The following is a 19,476-nucleotide window of genomic DNA, read 5'->3' on the forward strand; positions in this document are numbered from 1 at the left end:
TTCTAAAAATAAAAGATTCATTCTTAGTCTACAGCAAAAGACTCTCAGATCAACGGGAATAAAACCCACAAAATCTGTATGTAAAGCCCTTTCATTTGGTAGCAATTCTGCTACCAAATTGTCCAAGGACAATTTTTTCCTGGTCAGGCCTGCTTCCTATTTCTGTTCACTGACTTCCAGGAAGGATCGCCTTTCATAATACTCCTCTCCTCCCTTTGAAAGCACTCTCCTTTAGTTGTTCTATTGCTTGGTAAAAATCATACCTGGGAAAGCTTCCTAAACAGCTCCCCTCACTGTCTTAGAATACTTCCATTTGATTCAAAGATACTCCAGATTAACTCACATCAGTTTTTCCTCTATTGTTATCCATCTGTCATTGTTTTCCACAATTCCATTGTGAGTATTTATTTTAGGGACAAATTAATTAGTATCCACTTATGTCAAGGGTTCTGAAGACTTTGGCTGAGAACCAAAACACATGAAACACAAGTGTCCAGAGCAGCATGAGAAGGGAGCCAATCAAATAACTCTTACGCTTAGAGTATGAAAGCTAGGTCTAGTCATTCCTCTCCTGTTTATGAGTGTTTGCATAGGCTGCTGCTCTGTCCTCTAACAGAGCCTACTTTGTCAGCTACTGCACTAAGCCACCAACCTCCTTCCATTTTACTGGTACACCCAAAATATTCATCCGCTACACTAGTTTCCTAGCTAGTGGGGACAGTTGCACACAGTTTATCATCAAGAATCAAGGAAGGACAGCTGTTGCTGGAAGAGCGAAGAGAGCAAGAGGCAGTAACTCAGCTTTGTGAGTTCAGAGCAGGATGGCTGAAAGTAAGAACCTGTAATACAGAGAAAAAACTAGAAGAAGACAGATTACATCTTTGTGCCAATAACTTTTCTGTGTATAAGAGAGGAAAAAATACCCCTAAGAAGGTTTGCAAGATCAAGGCTGTAGCCTTGATGCACATGTAGACCACAGTTCTCAAAGCATCCATTGCACAGGGTCTGCATTCCTTTGCCCAACAGATGCTCATTTCAGAATTAAAGCCAGCTTTTTCAGTGTAAACACTGATGGTCTCTCTTTTCCCCAAGAAATTCAGGCTGCTCTTAAAAACATTCAGCTTCACTTGCTTCTGCTCTAGTAGAAACAGCAATTTTGTTTCAAGACAAAACAAAACTAAAACAAATACAGACTATTTTTGTGCTTGTTATGTATCTTCGCTCTACTCAAATAACTCAGAATTGGCTGGAAGGATCTTGCAAAAGCATTTCACAGAGCTATTACATCACCCACTTCAAATGAAAAGATGGAAGTTGTACCGAGACCCCAAAAAAAGAAAAACCCTGTTTGTCCACAAAACACGCAGGCCAGAAATCATCAGCTGCGAACAACAACAACAAAAAATGTTCATAAGTTTTATAGGAATCTTGTTTAGAACCAGGTTTGAATGCCATTTTGCAACCTCAAAAATAGCAGCTGCTCAACAGTAATATCAATCACAAGCTGGACAGGGCCGAACACCCTGTGTTTTGTATGCAGAGCTGGGCAAAGAAAACCTTGACTAGATAAGGGGCCACAAAAAATCTGCCTCCATGCTTTCTCAAAACCTCAATCCCAGACCTGGATTCTAGCAAAGGCTAGGAGAAAAATACATAACTCCCCAAACTTTTCTCTTTCTACCACATTCTCAACACCTCCATTGCTTCTTGCCTGCCAGAAGATAAGCAGGAAAACCACAGCACCATGTTGTCCAGGGTCAGAGGCTGCATGTCTTAAGGTAGGCGTGCTCTGAGACCTCTATGCTCCCAAGTTTTGCCTCAGCAACCCTAAAAAAACCCAAGAGACGCTGTAAGAAAACTAGGCTCCCTTCTTCATACCTGATCAATGGCATCTGGGTTTTCAGAAACATCAAAGATGACCGCTGTGGCTCCTCGCTGTACTGCTCGTTTTGCCTGCAATAAGAAAGACAGCATCCTCAGTCCCACCCCAAGAGATGACTTCTTACCTCAAAAATTACTCCCTCTACTCATCTCCAGAGAGCAAACTTAACATTTGGTGCTTCTGTGTAGTTAAACCCAATGACAGAGTAATTACAAACACAGGAGTTCCTGAACCAGCATAGAATGTAGTTAAACTTCACTACAGCTTCTAAAACCTCTCTGGCCCTTCCTTCTCAAACTCCTCCTTCAACAAGCTTTTAAAGGAATTCAAATGTGATTTACACTCTCTGAAGACTTTATAAGAATTTTTAAAAGTTAAATTATGTTCTTTTTCTCCATGTTACTTGGAAGCACCATTAAAAATCTTCCCTGTGATTTGGTGTGGAAAGACAAGCTCACTAGTGTAGAAAATAAAAGTACAACACGTTCTTTACACCTTTTTAGTGTCATTCTCAGTCATGACAAACTCTAGCATCTCACAACCCTTGCCTCAGAGAATGCCACTCTTTCTGACCATTAGAGGTCAGAACTGTTGCACAGAACACTTCTTACGCAGATAAGATCAGTCCTATTTAAGTGCATAATAAGTAGTCCAAACCTGGAGTTACCAACAGCACAGAGGAGATACTAGACCATATTAAAATCCTCTGGGATAGAGAAAAGAGCGTTTTAACCACCGAGGTTAAGACAGGGCATTTTTACCAGTTTTTGCCACTATGCCTCTGTACGTTCTGTTCGAACGTTGCTCAATGGCACCACAGAGCAAACATTCCCAGTAACTTTAAAAGCCTTTCAAACTGCCTTTGTCAGATGCAGAATGCAAGTAACTATTTCTCCAAGCGATGACAGCTATCGCCATCACAGTACCAAACAAGAGGACACTGGCTCTTCACAGAGACTAACAGAACCTGAACTCAAACTGGGCTATAAAAGAAACATATGAAAGTGATAAATTATTAAATATCACTCAGTGGTTCCAAAGAAGAACGTTGGTCAGTACAGAGGTGTTAGTTTGAACACCTACAGGTCACTTTCTTTGCTCTATTCTTATATTTTGTTTTTATTTCAAATTAACCAAGCCCCTCAGACAGTGCACGAGGGAAGCCAACTCCCAAACAGGGTCTCCTTCTCAGCCCAGCAGGAATTTGTCCTCTTTGAAGTCAGCACACCTGGCTAATCACTAATAGCTGTTGGGGAGGAAAAGTTAAAAGGAATGTACTACACGCTCTCCGCTGCAGCGGCCCTGAGGTGAAAGCTCATCCAGGTTTCCCTAGAAGGCACCTCTTACAGACACTCAGTGCTTGTAGAAGCGTTCAGGCCATTCAGACTGTTTTTTCAGGATGGTCAGTCAACAAGCAAGGCACTTTGATCTCTGAAGGCATTTTTAAAGATATTTTGCAGGTTGGTTCAGAAAAAAAAAAAACAAAACACCTTCATTTTGCGAACCCACCGAACGAGCAGTACACGGTGCAGCAATTCATTAAGTTTTCCACCACCGAGATGTAATCTGTATTCCTTACTTTGTATTGCAAAATCAGATGTTAAGAGATGAAAAGTACCAATTGAGTTCAAAAACCGTGCCGGAGCAGATAACAGCGAGCGGGGCGGACCGTCTGCAAACTTGCTGAGCTCGTTTAAACGCGGCCAACTGCAACCGGCGGTTTGTGCCAGGCCCCAGGCAAAGGCAGGCCCGAGCCGCCTTCCACCAGCGGCTCTCACTGGCGCCCCTTCCTTCTGCACCCTCGCCATTCCCGCCCCTGGCCAGCGGCCACCCCGGCCCAAGGCTCGCAAGCGCTCGGCTCGGCTCAACCCAGCCCAGCTCAGTCCAGCCTGACGCGCCCGGCCCGGCCCGGCCCTGCCCGCAGGCAGGAGGCGAAGCGCGGCCCCGCACACGCCGCCCCTGCGGGGCGCGCGGGCCCTGCCCGCAAACACCCCCCGCCCCGTCGCGGAAGTGACGCCGCGCCCGCGGAGCGGGGGGTGCGCGGCGGCCGCCGGGAGCGCCGGGAAACACGGAGTTCGTTCCCGTGCCACGGTTTAAGTCCCGATCCCGAGGACGGGGCCGCTGCGGTCGGTCTGGGAAGACGCGCCCCAGTCTGTCAGCGCAGTCACGGGGGAGCGCCGCTCTGTACGAGACCCCCGGTCCCGGAGAAACGTGCGGGGACCGCGGACGAGGCGACCCGCCGGCGGCGGGACGGGACGAGACGGCACGGCACGGCGGTACGCCCCGCCGAGCCCGCTCCGGCGCTCCCGGCTCCGCGGCTTGGCGGCAGCCCGCCCGGCCCGCCAGGTTCGGCTGGCAGGAGATGAGAGCGCCGCCCCCCGCCCCCGCCGGCTCGGTTTTAAAACGGCTGCACTTGGTTGAGGAGCGAGCGCGAGCAGGCCGGGCCCTGAGCGCGGACGCGGTTGTTCGGTCCGGTGCTCGCCCCCTTCACTCGCGGGGGGGCAGCCTGCAAAGGCGCTCCGCCCGCCTTGCTCACCCCCAACAACCTGAAGGGTAATTAAAGGCAAAACGTCGTTAAAATATCCTGTCCGCTACTCAAGACAGCTCAAAATAACACAGCAATGTAAGTCCCGCTTAAAGTAATGCCAGTCCATAATATCCAAATAACACAGCAATGTAAGTGCCGCCTAAAATAATGCCACTCTATAATAGGCATGTGACTTCCTTCATTTTGGGCTATCCAGCATTTAAAGACTGCTCCTAAATAAATTTTTTTTTCTAAGCAAAGTGGCATAAAGCTAGATCAAAAGCAAAATGCACGTTGGATGAGGGGTACGTGCTTTGCGTTTACAACACCCGAGGCAAACAAACACAGCATTTCCTCGGTTCAGTTCCCAATGGAACTGACAGAAAGCAGTAAAGGTGCCAGGCATGTCCCTTTCTGAGATGATTTGTCTTCTGTGGTTTAAAATAAATTACTATCACTACATAGCACTATTCTTCCTTTTTTTTTTCCCCTAAAATAACAAAACAAAAAAATTGATAAATGGACTTTTAGTGATGCAAATGATCACTCCGTGATCATAGTGACAACCACCTCCCCGTCTTTCATTGCATTCCAAGTCTGAAATACTACACTACTACGGAGCACTGGCCTCTGAGCTGTTTGCTCTGTGTGGCCACTGTATGCAAGCACCACCATCATAACTTTTATTTTTTTCTGTAAAGTGCTCCCACATCCCGACTGGAGCTCCAGGGAAGTTACACATTCTGCATAGATCAGCAGCCAACTAGATGCCTGGCATGCACAAACACAGGGCTCAACTGCACAAAAATACTCATGTAAAGAGCACGAAGCACACCTTGGTCCTAGAAGCAGGACCAGAAATGACAACGAGCTTCAGCAAGCCCTGTACTGGCAATTCAAAAATTCTTTTGTCCTCAAGTACAAACATAGTAAAACACAAAATATAGGTTAGGTACAAGTAGGTCTTTATAGAATAGAGACAAGTCACCTGGAATCTTATTGGACAAGCACAACCTTGACTCACTGTCTGAAACTACTGTACTTTTTGTAGAAGGGAGACACGTTATTTTTACAGGGGGCAACTGATTGTTACGGGCATTTCCCCCTTGTGTTATATGTAATGATGGTGTAAAAATAATGATGGTTTGCACTTGCAACCTGTGCAACTTTGTCTAAGTGGTGTGGTTGAGAACTGCCTTATTTAAAAAACAACCTCTCAAACTATTCAGTAGAACACAGCAAGGGAGATGTAATAAAAATCTGGGACTATATGACTGAAAAAAAGAGGCATTGCCTCGGTTTCTTCTTTCATTTTTAGGAATGAAGTTCCAATTCTGGAGATTTGTTACAAAACCAAGGAGTCCTCCTGTATGCATCTCTTGTCGCAATCGTATGTGGTAATGCATGCAATAAAAGGGTTCATGCTGTCCACTGGCAGCCCTGTTTTCCTCTATGAGCTCTAACCAGCTCCCTGTGTGCTCCCCAGATGAGGAAACTGTGTAAGAATATCACAGCCTGAATCTCATATTGCTCATTGTATGAACTCAGAGATAGCTCTGATTAAGTTAAATTCCCTTTTCCATGTACCAGCCCTGCCTTTAGGCCCTGTCAATACTGACTGCAGTGCACTGAGAAGGCCCTCACAGGTCTGGACACTTACAGGAGGAGGAAAGCAGCTCTGCTGAGAAGGACCTGAGAGTGCTGGGGGGCAGCAAGCTGACCCTGAGCCAGCAATGTGCCCTTGGGGCCAAGAAGGCCAACGGTGTCCTGGGGTGCATTAGAAGGAGTGTGGTCAGCAGGGCGAGGGAGGTTATCCTCCCCCTCTGCTCTGCCCTAGTGAGGTCACATCTGGAGTGCTGTGTCCACTTGTGGCTCCCTAGTTGAAGAAGGACAGGGAACTGCTCGAGCAACTCCAGCGGAGAGCTACGAAGACGATCAGGGGACCGAAGCATCTCCCTTATGAGGAAAGGCTGAGAGACCTGGGTTTGTTCAGCCTGGAGAGGAGAAAACTGAGCGGGGATCTTATCAATGCTTATAAATACCTGAAGGGTGGGTGTCAGGGGGATGGGACTAGACTCTGTTCAATAGTGCCCAACGACAGGCCAAGGGGCAACGGGCACAAATTGGAACACAGGAAGTGTCAGCTAAACATGAGAAAAATCTCCTTCCCTGTGCGGGTGCCAGAGCAGGGGCACAGGCTGCCCAGAGAGGCTGTGGGGTCCCTTCCCTGGAGACATTCACCCCCCGCCTGGACGCGGTCCTGTGCCCCTGCTCTGGGGGTGCCTGCTCCAGCAGGGGTGGGACGGGGTGAGCTCCAGAGGTCCCTTCCAACCCCTGCCATTCTGTGAGTCTGATTCTGTGAAAAAATCTCCAGTTCTGGTTTTCAGATCTTCTGAGCAGCAGTAACTTTTGCAAATTCCTTTCACAGACCCGTTTCAGAATGTCCCAATAAATGCAGCTACAATATCACCAGAAGCACAGGGGCCAAAGAGAAGACAGAGTAACAAGAAGCATTTTTCAGTGGGTGTAGGTAACAGACTGGCCATACAGAAGTAGCCTATACTGCACAATTAGAGGGAAAGAATAAAACTTTAGAATTGCTGAAAGGGCAAAGAAACAGGAAGAGGCCCATTTACAGCATGATAACATTATGGAGTGGTGATACAGGCAGAGCAAACTACTTGATGAGGAATAATATTTGTATTTAAAATTTATCCTAGCAATCTGGAGTAACAAAAGCTGTAAATAAAGTGCAGAGAATTTCCATCCATAACTGCACTGAACATTTTGCAGCAATTTATTTCAATTATCACAGCAGCAAATGCTAGAAACTGTATTCCAATATCCATTCTAACCTTTTCTTGTGTACTGATTTTACTTGTATACAGATTCAGCCTCCATTTGAACTAAAGTTTTTATGTACTGATTTCAAGTTCTGTGATTTTTTTAGCCCCTGAAAGTACATGCAAAATCAGCTTAGCTCAGAACTGCATAAAAATCTCTATTCTTGTTGGTAACAGAATTAAGAGTAACTACCAGCTTTTTTTTTTATATTAGTGACATTTAAAATTACTATTTTCAAGTCCTTCACAGCAGTTTCTATTGGGTTTTTTCTTCTTTGTCTCTGATGTCGTATACAACAGCTTAAAAGTGGTTCAAAGACATTTCACTTAATCATAAGCCAGGCATGGAACAACCAAGCAAGTTAGTAGTGTTTCCCCTTAGAAAGCCGAAAAACACAAGCTTCAAAAATCTACTGTCTTCTGCATTAATAATACTACAAAACTAAACATGATACCTAGTCTGAATGGGCTAAAAATAAAAAGGACAAAAAGGACAAGTGTCTAGGGGTCCCATTTAAACTTATTAAACCTCATATTGCAGCATGTCCAGCCTTGTCAATCTCACAGTCCTTGTTCAATCTATAGATTTGATCGAAACACATGGATCAGAATAAAATGCAAGAAAGCAATGAATTATTTTGCCCTAAATGCACCAAGCCCAGGACTGTACAACAGAATTGAATCTCTCAGGATTAAATAGTACCATCAAAAGATGGACATAAGGTATCCCTGGTGCAGAGATAAAGGAACCCTGAAACATACCCCCATCTTCCTAAGTACGTGCAAGCTGGGCCTGGACAGAGTCTAGTAGTACTTACTGACACCAGTCATGAAAACGCAGAGAAAGCGCAAAAAGGTCTGTTTTCTTTTGGATTGCTTATTTTGCTAACCCTTTACAGTAAACTTTATTATTTAAGATTATAACTTGGATTAAGTAATCTGTTCAGGAGGGGAGAAGATTACAACAGCAGATTAAGGCAATCAAACTTATGAAGAAGGCTGTTAAAATAATGAGCAAACATTTGTACTTGTCTATATCATAACATATAGAGAATATGCACCTTGCCTGTGCATTGTTAAGAGTTTCAGCCACTTTAGGAATCTTTTCAAATAACACCGTAAGTTTTTCTTTATAAATGAACATTAAAAAGAGATCTGCCATTTGCTAGGCTTCATTAATTCTTCATGGTAAACATGTGGCTGTCTTCTCTAGTTGAATGTTGGATGCATGCACCTCTAAAGTAAAAATGATCAGGGATACAAATACCACCTTTGAATTTGCCGTTCCTCAATTCCTTAAACATCACCAGCCTAGGCCTTTATCAGAAGCCCTCTGCTGAAGAATACATTTGGCTACTTTATACTCAAAGAAAAATGTAAACAAAATGATACGGTGTGTTTATTACACATTTTTAAAAGATTTTTTTTCCAAAACATAATATTGGCTTAATTTCTGTTTCTGTAGTGTTTTAACTTGCATAGAGATTGTCATAGCTCATGGAGAAGGCTGATGAAAAGTTATTTTAGAGTGTATTTTAGACAGCTACTTGCTATGAACTCACTGTTGATAACCACTACCAGTAAGATGCACATTTAATACTGTCTCAGATTAAAATGTCAAAGAATTTACTAGACCCTGTAATCTAGAGAGGATGAGAGTAAACACATATGACGTAAGTGTGACGAAAGTATCTCTTCACATCTCCAGGCCCGAGGAAATTTTAGTTATTACCTCAAAGAACACCAGAAAATTTGAAGAGCTCTGCACTCCCTTCCTGTGGGCCAGACTAATACAATAAGGAATCAACAACTTCCTTGATGAGACAAACTTTCAACCCAAGGGACCAGATGATTATTAAGCAGGTGCACTGCTTCCTCTCATTCATTCAAATCAGGTAGGACAGCAACAATCAAAACAGTAAGAAGGTCGGCCACTTGCTGACATCTAGAAGGACCTTACATGCTTGCAGATACGAACATTGCAAGCACCACCTCCTCTGCTTTCTAGTTTGGCCTCATTCCAATTAATGTCAGTTATTATGCAGCAGTGAAGAAACCAACATAAGAAGAAAAGCTGCTTAACAAGGTCCCCATTCAAGAGAAAAATCATACCATACCAACAACATTGGCCTTTATTCATCACATTTACTTCTTTGCCAGAGTTAGAATTCCCTCACAATATACAGCTGTATTTACATATGAGGACATGACACTAATCTGATGGGTTGCGAAGTGAATAAATTACAGATGAGAGAGGAACTGACGCTTGGAACCATAGGTGGGGAAAACAAAGTCCATTAATCACTTTTAGCCCTTCCATTTACATCAACATAGTAATACATTACACATTTATTAGGATAGTAAGTCAATACCTTCTGTTGAAAATGGCTATTGGTAGAACAAGATTACTATTTAGAAATACACTTTTTTTCTTTAACGTTAGCATCCCAGATAAAACTGATGGACTAAAGGGAGAAACAGATGCTTTAAAAGTATTGTCTGCCTGCATAAACCCACAGATATATCCTGTTGTTCTAACTCTATGTTCTCAAAAATGCTCTTACATTAAGAACTAAGTATCTGTCTCCCTGGATTAGTTGGATCGTTCATCCAACTCTAGGAATTCTCTTCCTGGAACTTTGCGCACTGTAGATAAATATTAATTATAACTATGGTATGTGGTACATGAGGGAATTGATTTATTCTCTGGGTTAAGAAAATTATAAAGACAGGGAGGGGTAGATTGGGCAATGGTTGAGGTGGTAACCAGTACAGGTGCCAGTAAACTGCTTTTAGCGAACTATAACAACTCTATTCCATCAGGTGCCAGCATGTACTATTAGCTGGTCCTCCAAAATGAACAAGACAGGAAGCAGAAGAAAGAGTGAGGATACCATATGCAGAAGACAGTCTTATGGACCCCAAAAGCAAAATGTTGGTTTTAGTCAGAACTGAGGAAAACAGCACAGCTGCAGCAGGTGTAACTGTGTCTTTTTCCTCTTTCCTTTCCTTCTCCTTTTTCTTTTTTTCCAATACATCTCATGCTTTTTGGGGCAGAAAAATATGATAATTGGGTTGCTCTAACTCTGTGCAGAGACTTTTGAACAACTTGTCAAGAAAATTGGTTATACATCCTTATTTAGCCGCGAACTGAGCCAGCCTGACCAAACTTGCATTCCCTCTGTCAGTTTTTGAGGTTTTCCCCCTCAACTCCTCTATGAACTAAAAATCATTGAACTCAAGGCATATTTTCTGTTTAACCCAGCCCATCAGATCCAATATGCCATGTCAGAACTCTCCACATTGTGGAGTTAGTGGTCATTAATCTGCCAAAAGAGTGGGATTATGCAAGCAGCGTGAAGTAGAATCTTTTTTATAGCTAATTCTACTCATCAGCCATCTTTGGTCTTCTGAAATAAGCAGTCAGCCTCTCACAGAGCATATTGGTAACATGTAAGCAATGCTCAGTATCAAGCCACTTTTATACTCTATAACTCCAAGGGACTTGATTTTCAGTGAAAAGGTCCAGTGTCTTGCTTTATTGCTCTGGAAAGGCAGCTCAACAATTTCAAATGTTGACTGCTGGGGAATATGGCTGAATGGATGAGGTTTCCATCTGCAATATTCCACCAAAATTAATACTGAATATACCAATTCAGTGGCCATGGTCTTCTCTCGAGCAGACTCAAAGTAGCAAAATCCGTTCCAATAATTTTAGTGCTCACAAACCAACTGATTTGCACCTGGTTTCTCCATATCAAGATCAAGTGAGACCACAAAGATGTACACAAAAATTACCAGAGCTATGATACAGAAAACGCAGTACCAGGTTTTAGAATATCGGCTTTTCTAGTTGCCTTCTCCAGATTTGTCGTCATTCGATTTTGTTCTATTAGCAGAAGACAACTTCGGTGCTGAAATAAGCATCAGGAGCCTACATTATCAGGGTTTAACTTCTGCAGAGACTCTTGAGTTTTAAGTAGTCTTCAGTTAAGTATGGACAAACCCAGAAAGTTCTATAGATGAGAAAGAGACCACTGGTTCTTACATAAAATGCACGATCAATCTGCAGGTCTGGACAAGCAGACGTTGCCACCGCCTGTTTGCCGTTTCAGTCAGCTGAATGGCATTCTGACCCTGATGCTCTCAAAGCCCTTAACTTCTTCAGAAGAGAGGTATATCTTAAAGAACCCTATTAAGCTGAGCAGTGGGTACAATCTGCACCCCTGTTCTATGGATGGCAGCATTAGATTTTCAATGTGACAGAAATGGCATCACGTGAAGCTAGGCAATAAAATCCAAGCCTGTTTTTTGTATGATTGTGACTTCTGCTTGGCGTAAACGTTCTCTCTTCAAGCCAAGCGTAATCTCCTATCAGGACTAAGACACACATGGATTTCAGAAAAGTTCTTTCCACCTTGATTCCATATCACAGCACAGCAGGCTTTACAGCACTACACATACTACTGCAAAAAGGAAAGTACCCCTCTACTGGAATACTTTAGATGCTTCTCCCCAGAATTTGGCACAAGAGAGACGCCCCATTAAGGAGGAGGGAAAAAAAAACAGCTCAGTAAAATCTGTCAGCATGTTTAAGAACACCACTATACTGGCTGCTAAACGTCAACTACAGTGGATATTACTATTCAGATGATTTTGAAAATACATCTGGAACACTATCTGCTAAAGTATGCAAGGATGTGCATTTCCTATTGATGTTTGACTATCCATAATATATTCAGTTAGCAGCAGCTACAGTTGGGGAAAAGAAAATATAATGTGATCTCATTAGCAGAATAAAACCCATTTCTAGCACAGACTCACAATTGTACTTGCAGAAGCATGCAATGTCAGCCACAGGCAAAGACACTCCAGCAAAACAGTCTGCTGCACTCTGCTTACCACTGAGAATCTTGCACAAACCCCACAGCATTATGTCCAATACACCTTTTCCTTACAATCGTCAAACCGCAAAATCTCTTTTTCTCTCAGAGGTACAGAGAACACAGACACCAACATCTGAACAATACAGGCATCCCCTCTCTCTCCCCTACACTGCTATCAGGCTCAGACAACCACCAAAAATACCTTGCCCCTTGAACCACCACTGGAGCTAGAAAGCCAGGCCACAGGCCAATTCTGCAGGACAGAGGAGGAAGGAGAAAAGGACACCATCTACTTTGCAAACAGAAGAAGTTATAAATTAACCAAATGATGCCTCAGCCCTGTTAATGTACAATTCCCCAGTAATTCCAGAAACCAAGTTAAGCCAAGCATAAGCAGGATGCCATTTCAAACCTCGTCTGAGATAACGAAAAAGAAACTTCCAGATTTCTGTCTGAAAGCAAAAGCAGAATATGACAAGATAGTAAAATCTCTGAGTATCACACTAGCATAAAACCCCTTCCTGACTGGAATACTCAACCTCTGTGGGACTTTCAGATATGTTTTATACATGTGCCCTATAAATACTGCTTTATATGGCATTACAACCATTGCGTTACCAATTAAGAAGTACAGAAAGTACAAAGCAGTATTTTTAAATTTAAAAATCTAATCACAATTAAAAACCAAGGTACTTCTCCATTAAAAAAATTTTTAAAACTTTAAAAACTGTGTGCTCTGGTTTAAGAAAAATATCAGCTCATGCAGTACGTAATCACATCAATAATATATACCAATGTGATCCATACCACTCAGTACTGAGAAGCCCTCATGTAGTTAAAAATGAAGAAGAAAAAACCAAGAGTATCTCTCTTTCCTGGGATTACAGAGAAACACTGTTATCAGTTCTGAGTCTAGACCAAGTAAAAACAACATGAAAAAGACATTTATTTAATCCTGAACACAGCGAAGCCTGCTGGTTGCAAATCTCTTGAGACAGATTTGAGAGTTATGGGCCTCCGTTCCACAAAACCTGCCCTCTGCTATCACGGACCTTTCTGCGGGCCAGCAGCCTGGTTGCTATGAGAAGGCACAGTCACAGAGAGAAGGGTGAGCACTCAAGGAGGGCACAGGAAGGGACTGAGGTCTTGAACTAGGTAACATATTCACAGAGCATGCTAGGTTCTGAAGTGGGTGGATGTATTCATGACAATTGATGGTGTTACACAGAAATGCTCCTACATTTTATAACCCTTCAAGCTTTTTCAGGGCAACAATTCCTATATAATGTTACCTCCAAAATATAATGGTCACAAGATGAGTATATATTGGAAATTATGTACTAAAGAATCGTATACTATAAAACACCACTAGAGCCAACCCAGATGATTCTTAACTTTATCTTTGCATTGAAGGTGTACCGAAAGTAGATGAACTAGAAACAGCAAACCAGACCTAAGATAATTATATAAACATACATACAAGCATGCTGTGGTGCTGAGAGAAGTGATTAAAAAATTGAGATATGAGAAAGTGTTGGAGGACTTGTACATTAAAGGAACTATTAACCTAGAGCACTGTAAGAAGCCATCCCTGTAGTACCCAAGCTATGTAAGTAGTTAGAATGTACAAAAGTTCCTCCCTTCTCAGATACACAAGGCATGCGCTCTCATAGAAAACTACCTTAAAAATATAAATTGGTATGTATGTACATCAAAAGGGAAAACAAAGAATTACAAGAATTATGTCTTGCATTTAGAATGGGAGAAGGCAAAACTTTCAAAAATTTTAAGTCCTGCAGGAATTCCATCCAATCTCGGGCAATTCAATGGGCAAGTTCAATCCTCCTGAGAAAAAAAGCTTCACCTTATTGCAGGAAGTTCTTTTCAACAAAACAACAGTTTTGGGCCATGGTTCCTAACCCACAGCTATAGGTAAATATTTAAATATTTTAGGAAAGAGGAAACATTTTAAACATTCAGCCTGTGTGAAATTACGTAAAGAGTACAGAACAGGTCTGAGGCATGTAGTCTGTCCAAGATATACTGACACATCTAAATTAACCGAAATTTTTTCAAAAGGCTGAAGAGCTTTGTGCTTATTAATACCATACTGCTATCTGGAAGGTAAGACAAGATAAGAATATGACCACGACCCACCAAAAGTGCTGAGAAGAAATGAAAGGAAACATGACTAAGTATGAAAAATTAGGAGTGATTCGGGCCAATTTTGGGTATATACCTATTTTCTAATGTAAGTAACTGATAGGAATGAAAATTCACAGTGTCTTCTGCTTAGTATCATCTGTCTTGCTTAGCCTCATCCTGAAGTAGCTGGCCTTCATCCTTAGGTTGATATCTACCGTAAACAAGGTCATTTTAGAGATAACCTGAGGTGATAGCACAGTAGATCCAAGTCTCAACAGTGACAGAAAATGCAGTGCTCCTTGCAGGGTTATTACGTGCCTGCATGCAGTCTATGAGAGTGTGTTCAAACAGACATCCGATACACCAAGATGAGTCATCAAGCAGCAAATGTATTTTCATTTCTACACACATTAGAGTTAAAACGCTGTAGCGCATTCCCCTGGAGATTCTGTCTGCTCTGTAAGGGATGAGCACCTGCATCCAAGACTACAGAATGTGCACGTAACCCCCAGCCAGGGACTTCAACCTTTCTGAATGAACACAGGTGTGTAAAATTCCTTTGGTATCCAGTAGAATACTACTGATTCAGTGAGATCTTCCCTCTCCCTCTCCACTAGAAGAATCAGCTTGGGTAATAAGTTCAATAGGAAAAAGATGCATGGTGGGCCAGTACTCCAGTGTATCTAGCAACTTTCTATGGGCCAGCTAATATAAGATGACATGGACTTTCTCTCAAACAGTGATCCCTGGGTTTGGATTAGCTTAGTTTCAAGGTCCCAAACTGTGGTGGGCCCTTGTTGTTAGTTTGTTGATTCTTTAAAAAAAAAAAAAAAAAAAAAAGAATAAAAAAGGTGGAGGATTTTTGTTACAAAGGGAAACTGGAAACTTCTCTGCACACAAGCAGAGACATGGCTGTATTGCAGAGGCCTCAGGGTAAGGATTAAAGAAAAAACAAAATAGAAACCCTTCCATCTCTAATTAGGGTCTTCATTTGCCAAAGAGCCATTCCACAGCAGGAGGAATTACATTCAGGCCGTTGCTTGGATAACGTCTCCCAGCAGGTTGGCTCCTCAGAGCAGGCTACTCTGAGCCAACAATTTCTGGTTACTTGGAGGCAAGCAGCCTGCATATTGTTTTAACTGGCCTGGCTTTTGCAGCCAGTTTTGCTGAAGAACAATCTTCTATTCAGAATGCAGAGATAAAAGCTTCACTTGGTTTGAATTTGTCCCCAGTTTCTTTCTCCCTTTCTTTTTTTAAACATGGGAATTATAGGTTCTGGAGTTTGCATTATTTCTCTTGTAGACATCAGTGTTTTTCCCCCTCTAGCCACTTGATTCTTTGCCAGTGAGGGCTGCTGTCTGGAGTCCAGCCATTCATCAGCCCCTACCTCATCATTAACACTGTGGTGCTGGCGGTCACAGCTCATTGCTGGCGACAGGAAATCCTAACTTGCAAGAGGTTAACCACAGCCCATAAACAGCCAGGCTGGCTCATTAGTCCCTTACAGTCAGCTGAAGGGACCCTCTGGGAGTTTCAACACTGCTCATGGACTCAAGAGTCTATGCATTCTGTGCTCTTTGTAAATGCCTTCCTCCCCACCATGACCTCTTAAAAGCTCACTATTTGGATCCTCAGGGCTAAGGTCCATCTTTTTTCCTGTCCAAAACTGACCAAGTTCTTTGAGTATTTTGAAAAATTAATCATCTGTGATGTATTCTCTTGGCTTACCAACTGAACAAAACACCAATAGGCCAACAACTGAGACATTAAAGCACTAGAATACATACATGCTTTTGATATTTTTAATAGTGTTGGTGAGAGTTTCAAATCTGTATTGAGCAAGTCTAAGACAACAGCTATGCTAATGTTGATCATATATGCCTAATCTGTCTAGAGAATTCATATCACAAATACATCCAGCTCTAATCTTCAAGAAATAACCTCCTAGAATTGCAAATGGCTTGGCCAGTGCTCCCTACATTCACTGAAAAGCCCAATTCATACTCATTTTGAGTTCACACTATGATCACTTGACTCATATGGAGTTGATTCCTTGAATTTAGTACAAACATCAAATCACCATGTCATCCAAACAGGCTCCTCTAGATCATATCCACCTGTCCATCATGAAGACAAAATATTTAGAGCAGAAACAAACTTCTGGCAAATTATGTCAAAGGAGTAGGATATGAAGCACAATTTGTGTTAGATTTTCCCTTTCCTCCCTTTTAATGCTGTGAAAATCACTCCAAAACATTCCCACTTCATGTCTGCAATTTTTTACGACTCACTATTTTCTAACATTGCTGATTGTATCTGCCCATCTTTTACTCTGAATATCGGAGTCCCTCTGATGCAGCTCTGGTTACATTCCCCACGTTCTCCAATTTCTTTCAAAGCCTTCTGTCTCTCTTAGTGCACCAAAATTAGGTGTGTCACTCATCTACGAAATCCTAAATAATTCCATTCCCTGCCTCCATATCTGCTCCTTATTTTCTTCAGTTTCTGATCCATTTATCTGATTCTGCTTGCCAGCCTTCTTTTGTGCTCATTTCTATACTCCAACATAGCTGCACTTACTTGCCCACTCACTTTTCTGCTTCAAACTCCATTTCTGTAGTTCTTCCAACATGTCTGCCATTGTGCATTTCTCCTGTTAGAGAAATAGGTAGATTCTGCATGTAAAATAAAAATATCTCTCAATGTCCGAGAGGCTCACAAGGCACATAGAATCATGAGGGTCCAAAAACTTACGAGACATAGAACATTTACATACCCAGCATATGTGTAGTGTTGTTGTTGCTGTTATTATTATTATTATTATTATTATTATTATTATTATATCTTTAAAAATTGTTTCTTAGTCTTTACTCAGCTTGGACTTCCGTTAATTTCACTGGGAGTTCTGACTGAGCAAAGACTCCAGTAACACGTGTTGTGCAACAACAGCTGCTTCTTTAGCTTAAGGGAGAAGCAGCTGTGTTCCACAGTTGGTTGGAAAGGAGTGAAGATGGTGGTGGGGACTGCTAAGGACTCAACTCTAAAAGTGGACATTTATTTAAAGTAATCAATCCAACAATAGCAAATCTAAGGAGTGCCCAGAGGGAGAAACATAAGAGACAGCCTTTCTTCATGAATAGCTGTTGCTTTTCATAACTGCGCAGGGAACACAGAAAGGAAGTTAGTAGAATAATACAGTAACAGACTGCTAGCACTAGTTGCCAATGAAAAGGGCCCACCACCAATCCATGAATTAAAACCTGATAGATCTGCTTCTTCTGAACCGCATACGCTGATTCAGCCCTTGTTTGTCCACTCCTTTGAGCACTCCCCTCTTTGGCTTTGATCCAGCTCTTTTCTTTCCTTTCACATCTTTCACCGTATGATCCATACACAACACAAACCTCTCCTCTGCCTCCAGAATTTAATTTGCTTGCTTGTCAGTTTTCTTACCTGTACTCAACCTTTCCCTTCTCTCCTCAAAGGGACTGCTGAAATTAAGGTGGAAAGTAGTCATGGAATGAGAGGGTTTAGAGAGCGAAGACATGAGAAAGGTATGTATGAACTCAAGACTTCAACTATAGTGATGAGACTGATGCTTCATGCCACGTCCCCATGTTCTCTGCAGCCAAACACTCTTACATGCAACAGTCCTTCCTTTTTCTTTCCCATTTAAATCCCTTTTTTTAAATGTTAAAATAGGCTTGTTCTTAGAGTATGATCTGTGGGGGATGCAAAAAGAGGCGAAGAGATGGGAAGCAGAAATACACTGAGCTTTTGGCAAAAGCATTTCGCTTTATATGATTTAATTTTTTTGTTCAAAAACACACTTGTGTGTAAAATACACACACATCAGGAAGATTATGAGGACTGACTATTTCTGCCTGTCATTATAAAAATCCAGCTTCTTCCTGAAAAACCATGTATTGTCCTCTCTTCTGACTGCACCCATGCAATTTTGTTAGAACTCCAGAAATCATCATGTCTGTATGCTGTAGAGGTCTGATCACACTGCTAGCACTGGGGAAGTAAGAAACAAGAATGTCAAAAGATAAATGACACCAAATATATTTGCACAAGGAACAATATCACTTCAAATATTAATTTTTAAAGATGTTTTATGGTTGCTTAAAATGGATGTTAACATTTCAGGTGTCCTGGATGTTAGAAATAATAATGAAGTGGGGAATAAAAAGAAACAATCAGTACAATATTACAGCACTTATGTTCTTCTTTGGTGCTTCAGGAAAATGGTAATTCTTTGTGTTTCTCAGTATATTCTTTAGAACAAATACAGTAAGAAAAACACAAGCACGGCAGGGATTACAATTATATATACTACTACTTTTTAGAGTTAACTCTAATTTTAGGCAGTGCTAAGAAAACAGACCATGGAAATTAAAAATGTAAATGCTAATTTAATGAAGAGTCTTAAATAATATGGCTTTTAAAGAATGGGATTGATTCAGAAGCTCAGAGTCTTTAACGCTAACCAGGATGCTATTTCCCCCCCTCAAAACGCATACTCTTTTTTCATTACAAAACAATGGGATTGATAAAAAATGTAGTTTGTGTTTTGACCAGGGTTTTGGCATATTTGGCACGTGCAATGTAGATCTATCTACTAATCTACAGCCAAAGGAGTATAGTCTCACTCAAGAAACTTCTCTTCTGCTTCATAACAACTTCCTTCTTGACACAGAATGCCTGAGAGTTCAAAACAACCAATGTTAAGTTTCTACTGGTCTCAGTCTGCAGTCTGACATGCATTTAGGCCAGCACTGCCATCAGAAAGAGCAGTCCCTTTACCCTCCTCTTCCTACTTGCTCCTACCTCTACTGGACACTAGCCAACACAAACCTTCATGTAGCCACACAGTGAAACAAACAAACCGACCAACAAACAAACCAGCCAGTTTAAAAGTCACCCATAATACTTTCAGCCATGCCAATTAAATTTTGCTGTAAATTTTGAGACTACTGCCTCAAAATGAATTCCAAATGCTTTTTAGATGCTGTTTACAAAGAAGAAACATGGGCTGACAAACAGAAGGCAGCAAAGGTCCCTGAATTCTGGAATAAATACCACAAGTGGAATGTCAACTACTTCCATGAATGTAAGAAGTTTTCCTAAAGTGACAGTATCTTCTATCGCATGTGGCACAGGACCCATCATAGGGTGCGATTCTGCAGC

At 41.8% G+C, this 19,476-nt stretch overlaps 1 protein-coding gene across 5 annotated transcripts in view; it reads right to left on the reverse strand.

Moving 5' to 3' along the window:
* ZNRF3 (zinc and ring finger 3) overlaps positions 1–19,476 on the reverse strand; it is a 98,677-nt gene that overhangs the window by 12,735 nt on the left and 66,466 nt on the right. For 2 of the 5 annotated variants that reach the window (XM_075110886.1, XM_075110887.1), the window contains exon 3: positions 1,879–1,953. The exons of 1 other annotated variant lie outside the window; for it this stretch is intronic. In XM_075110886.1, coding sequence (XP_074966987.1) covers positions 1,879–1,953 — 75 coding nt within the window. Of the gene's footprint in view, positions 1–1,878; positions 1,954–3,461; positions 4,107–19,476 lie in introns of those variants that run through there. 2 more of the 5 variants (XM_075110890.1, XM_075110889.1) reach the window with 2 other exon arrangements.

Source organism: Phalacrocorax aristotelis, chromosome 15 (assembly GCF_949628215.1).
Source record: "Phalacrocorax aristotelis chromosome 15, bGulAri2.1, whole genome shotgun sequence".
In the NCBI taxonomy this organism is placed as follows: Eukaryota; Metazoa; Chordata; class Aves; order Suliformes; family Phalacrocoracidae; genus Phalacrocorax; species Phalacrocorax aristotelis.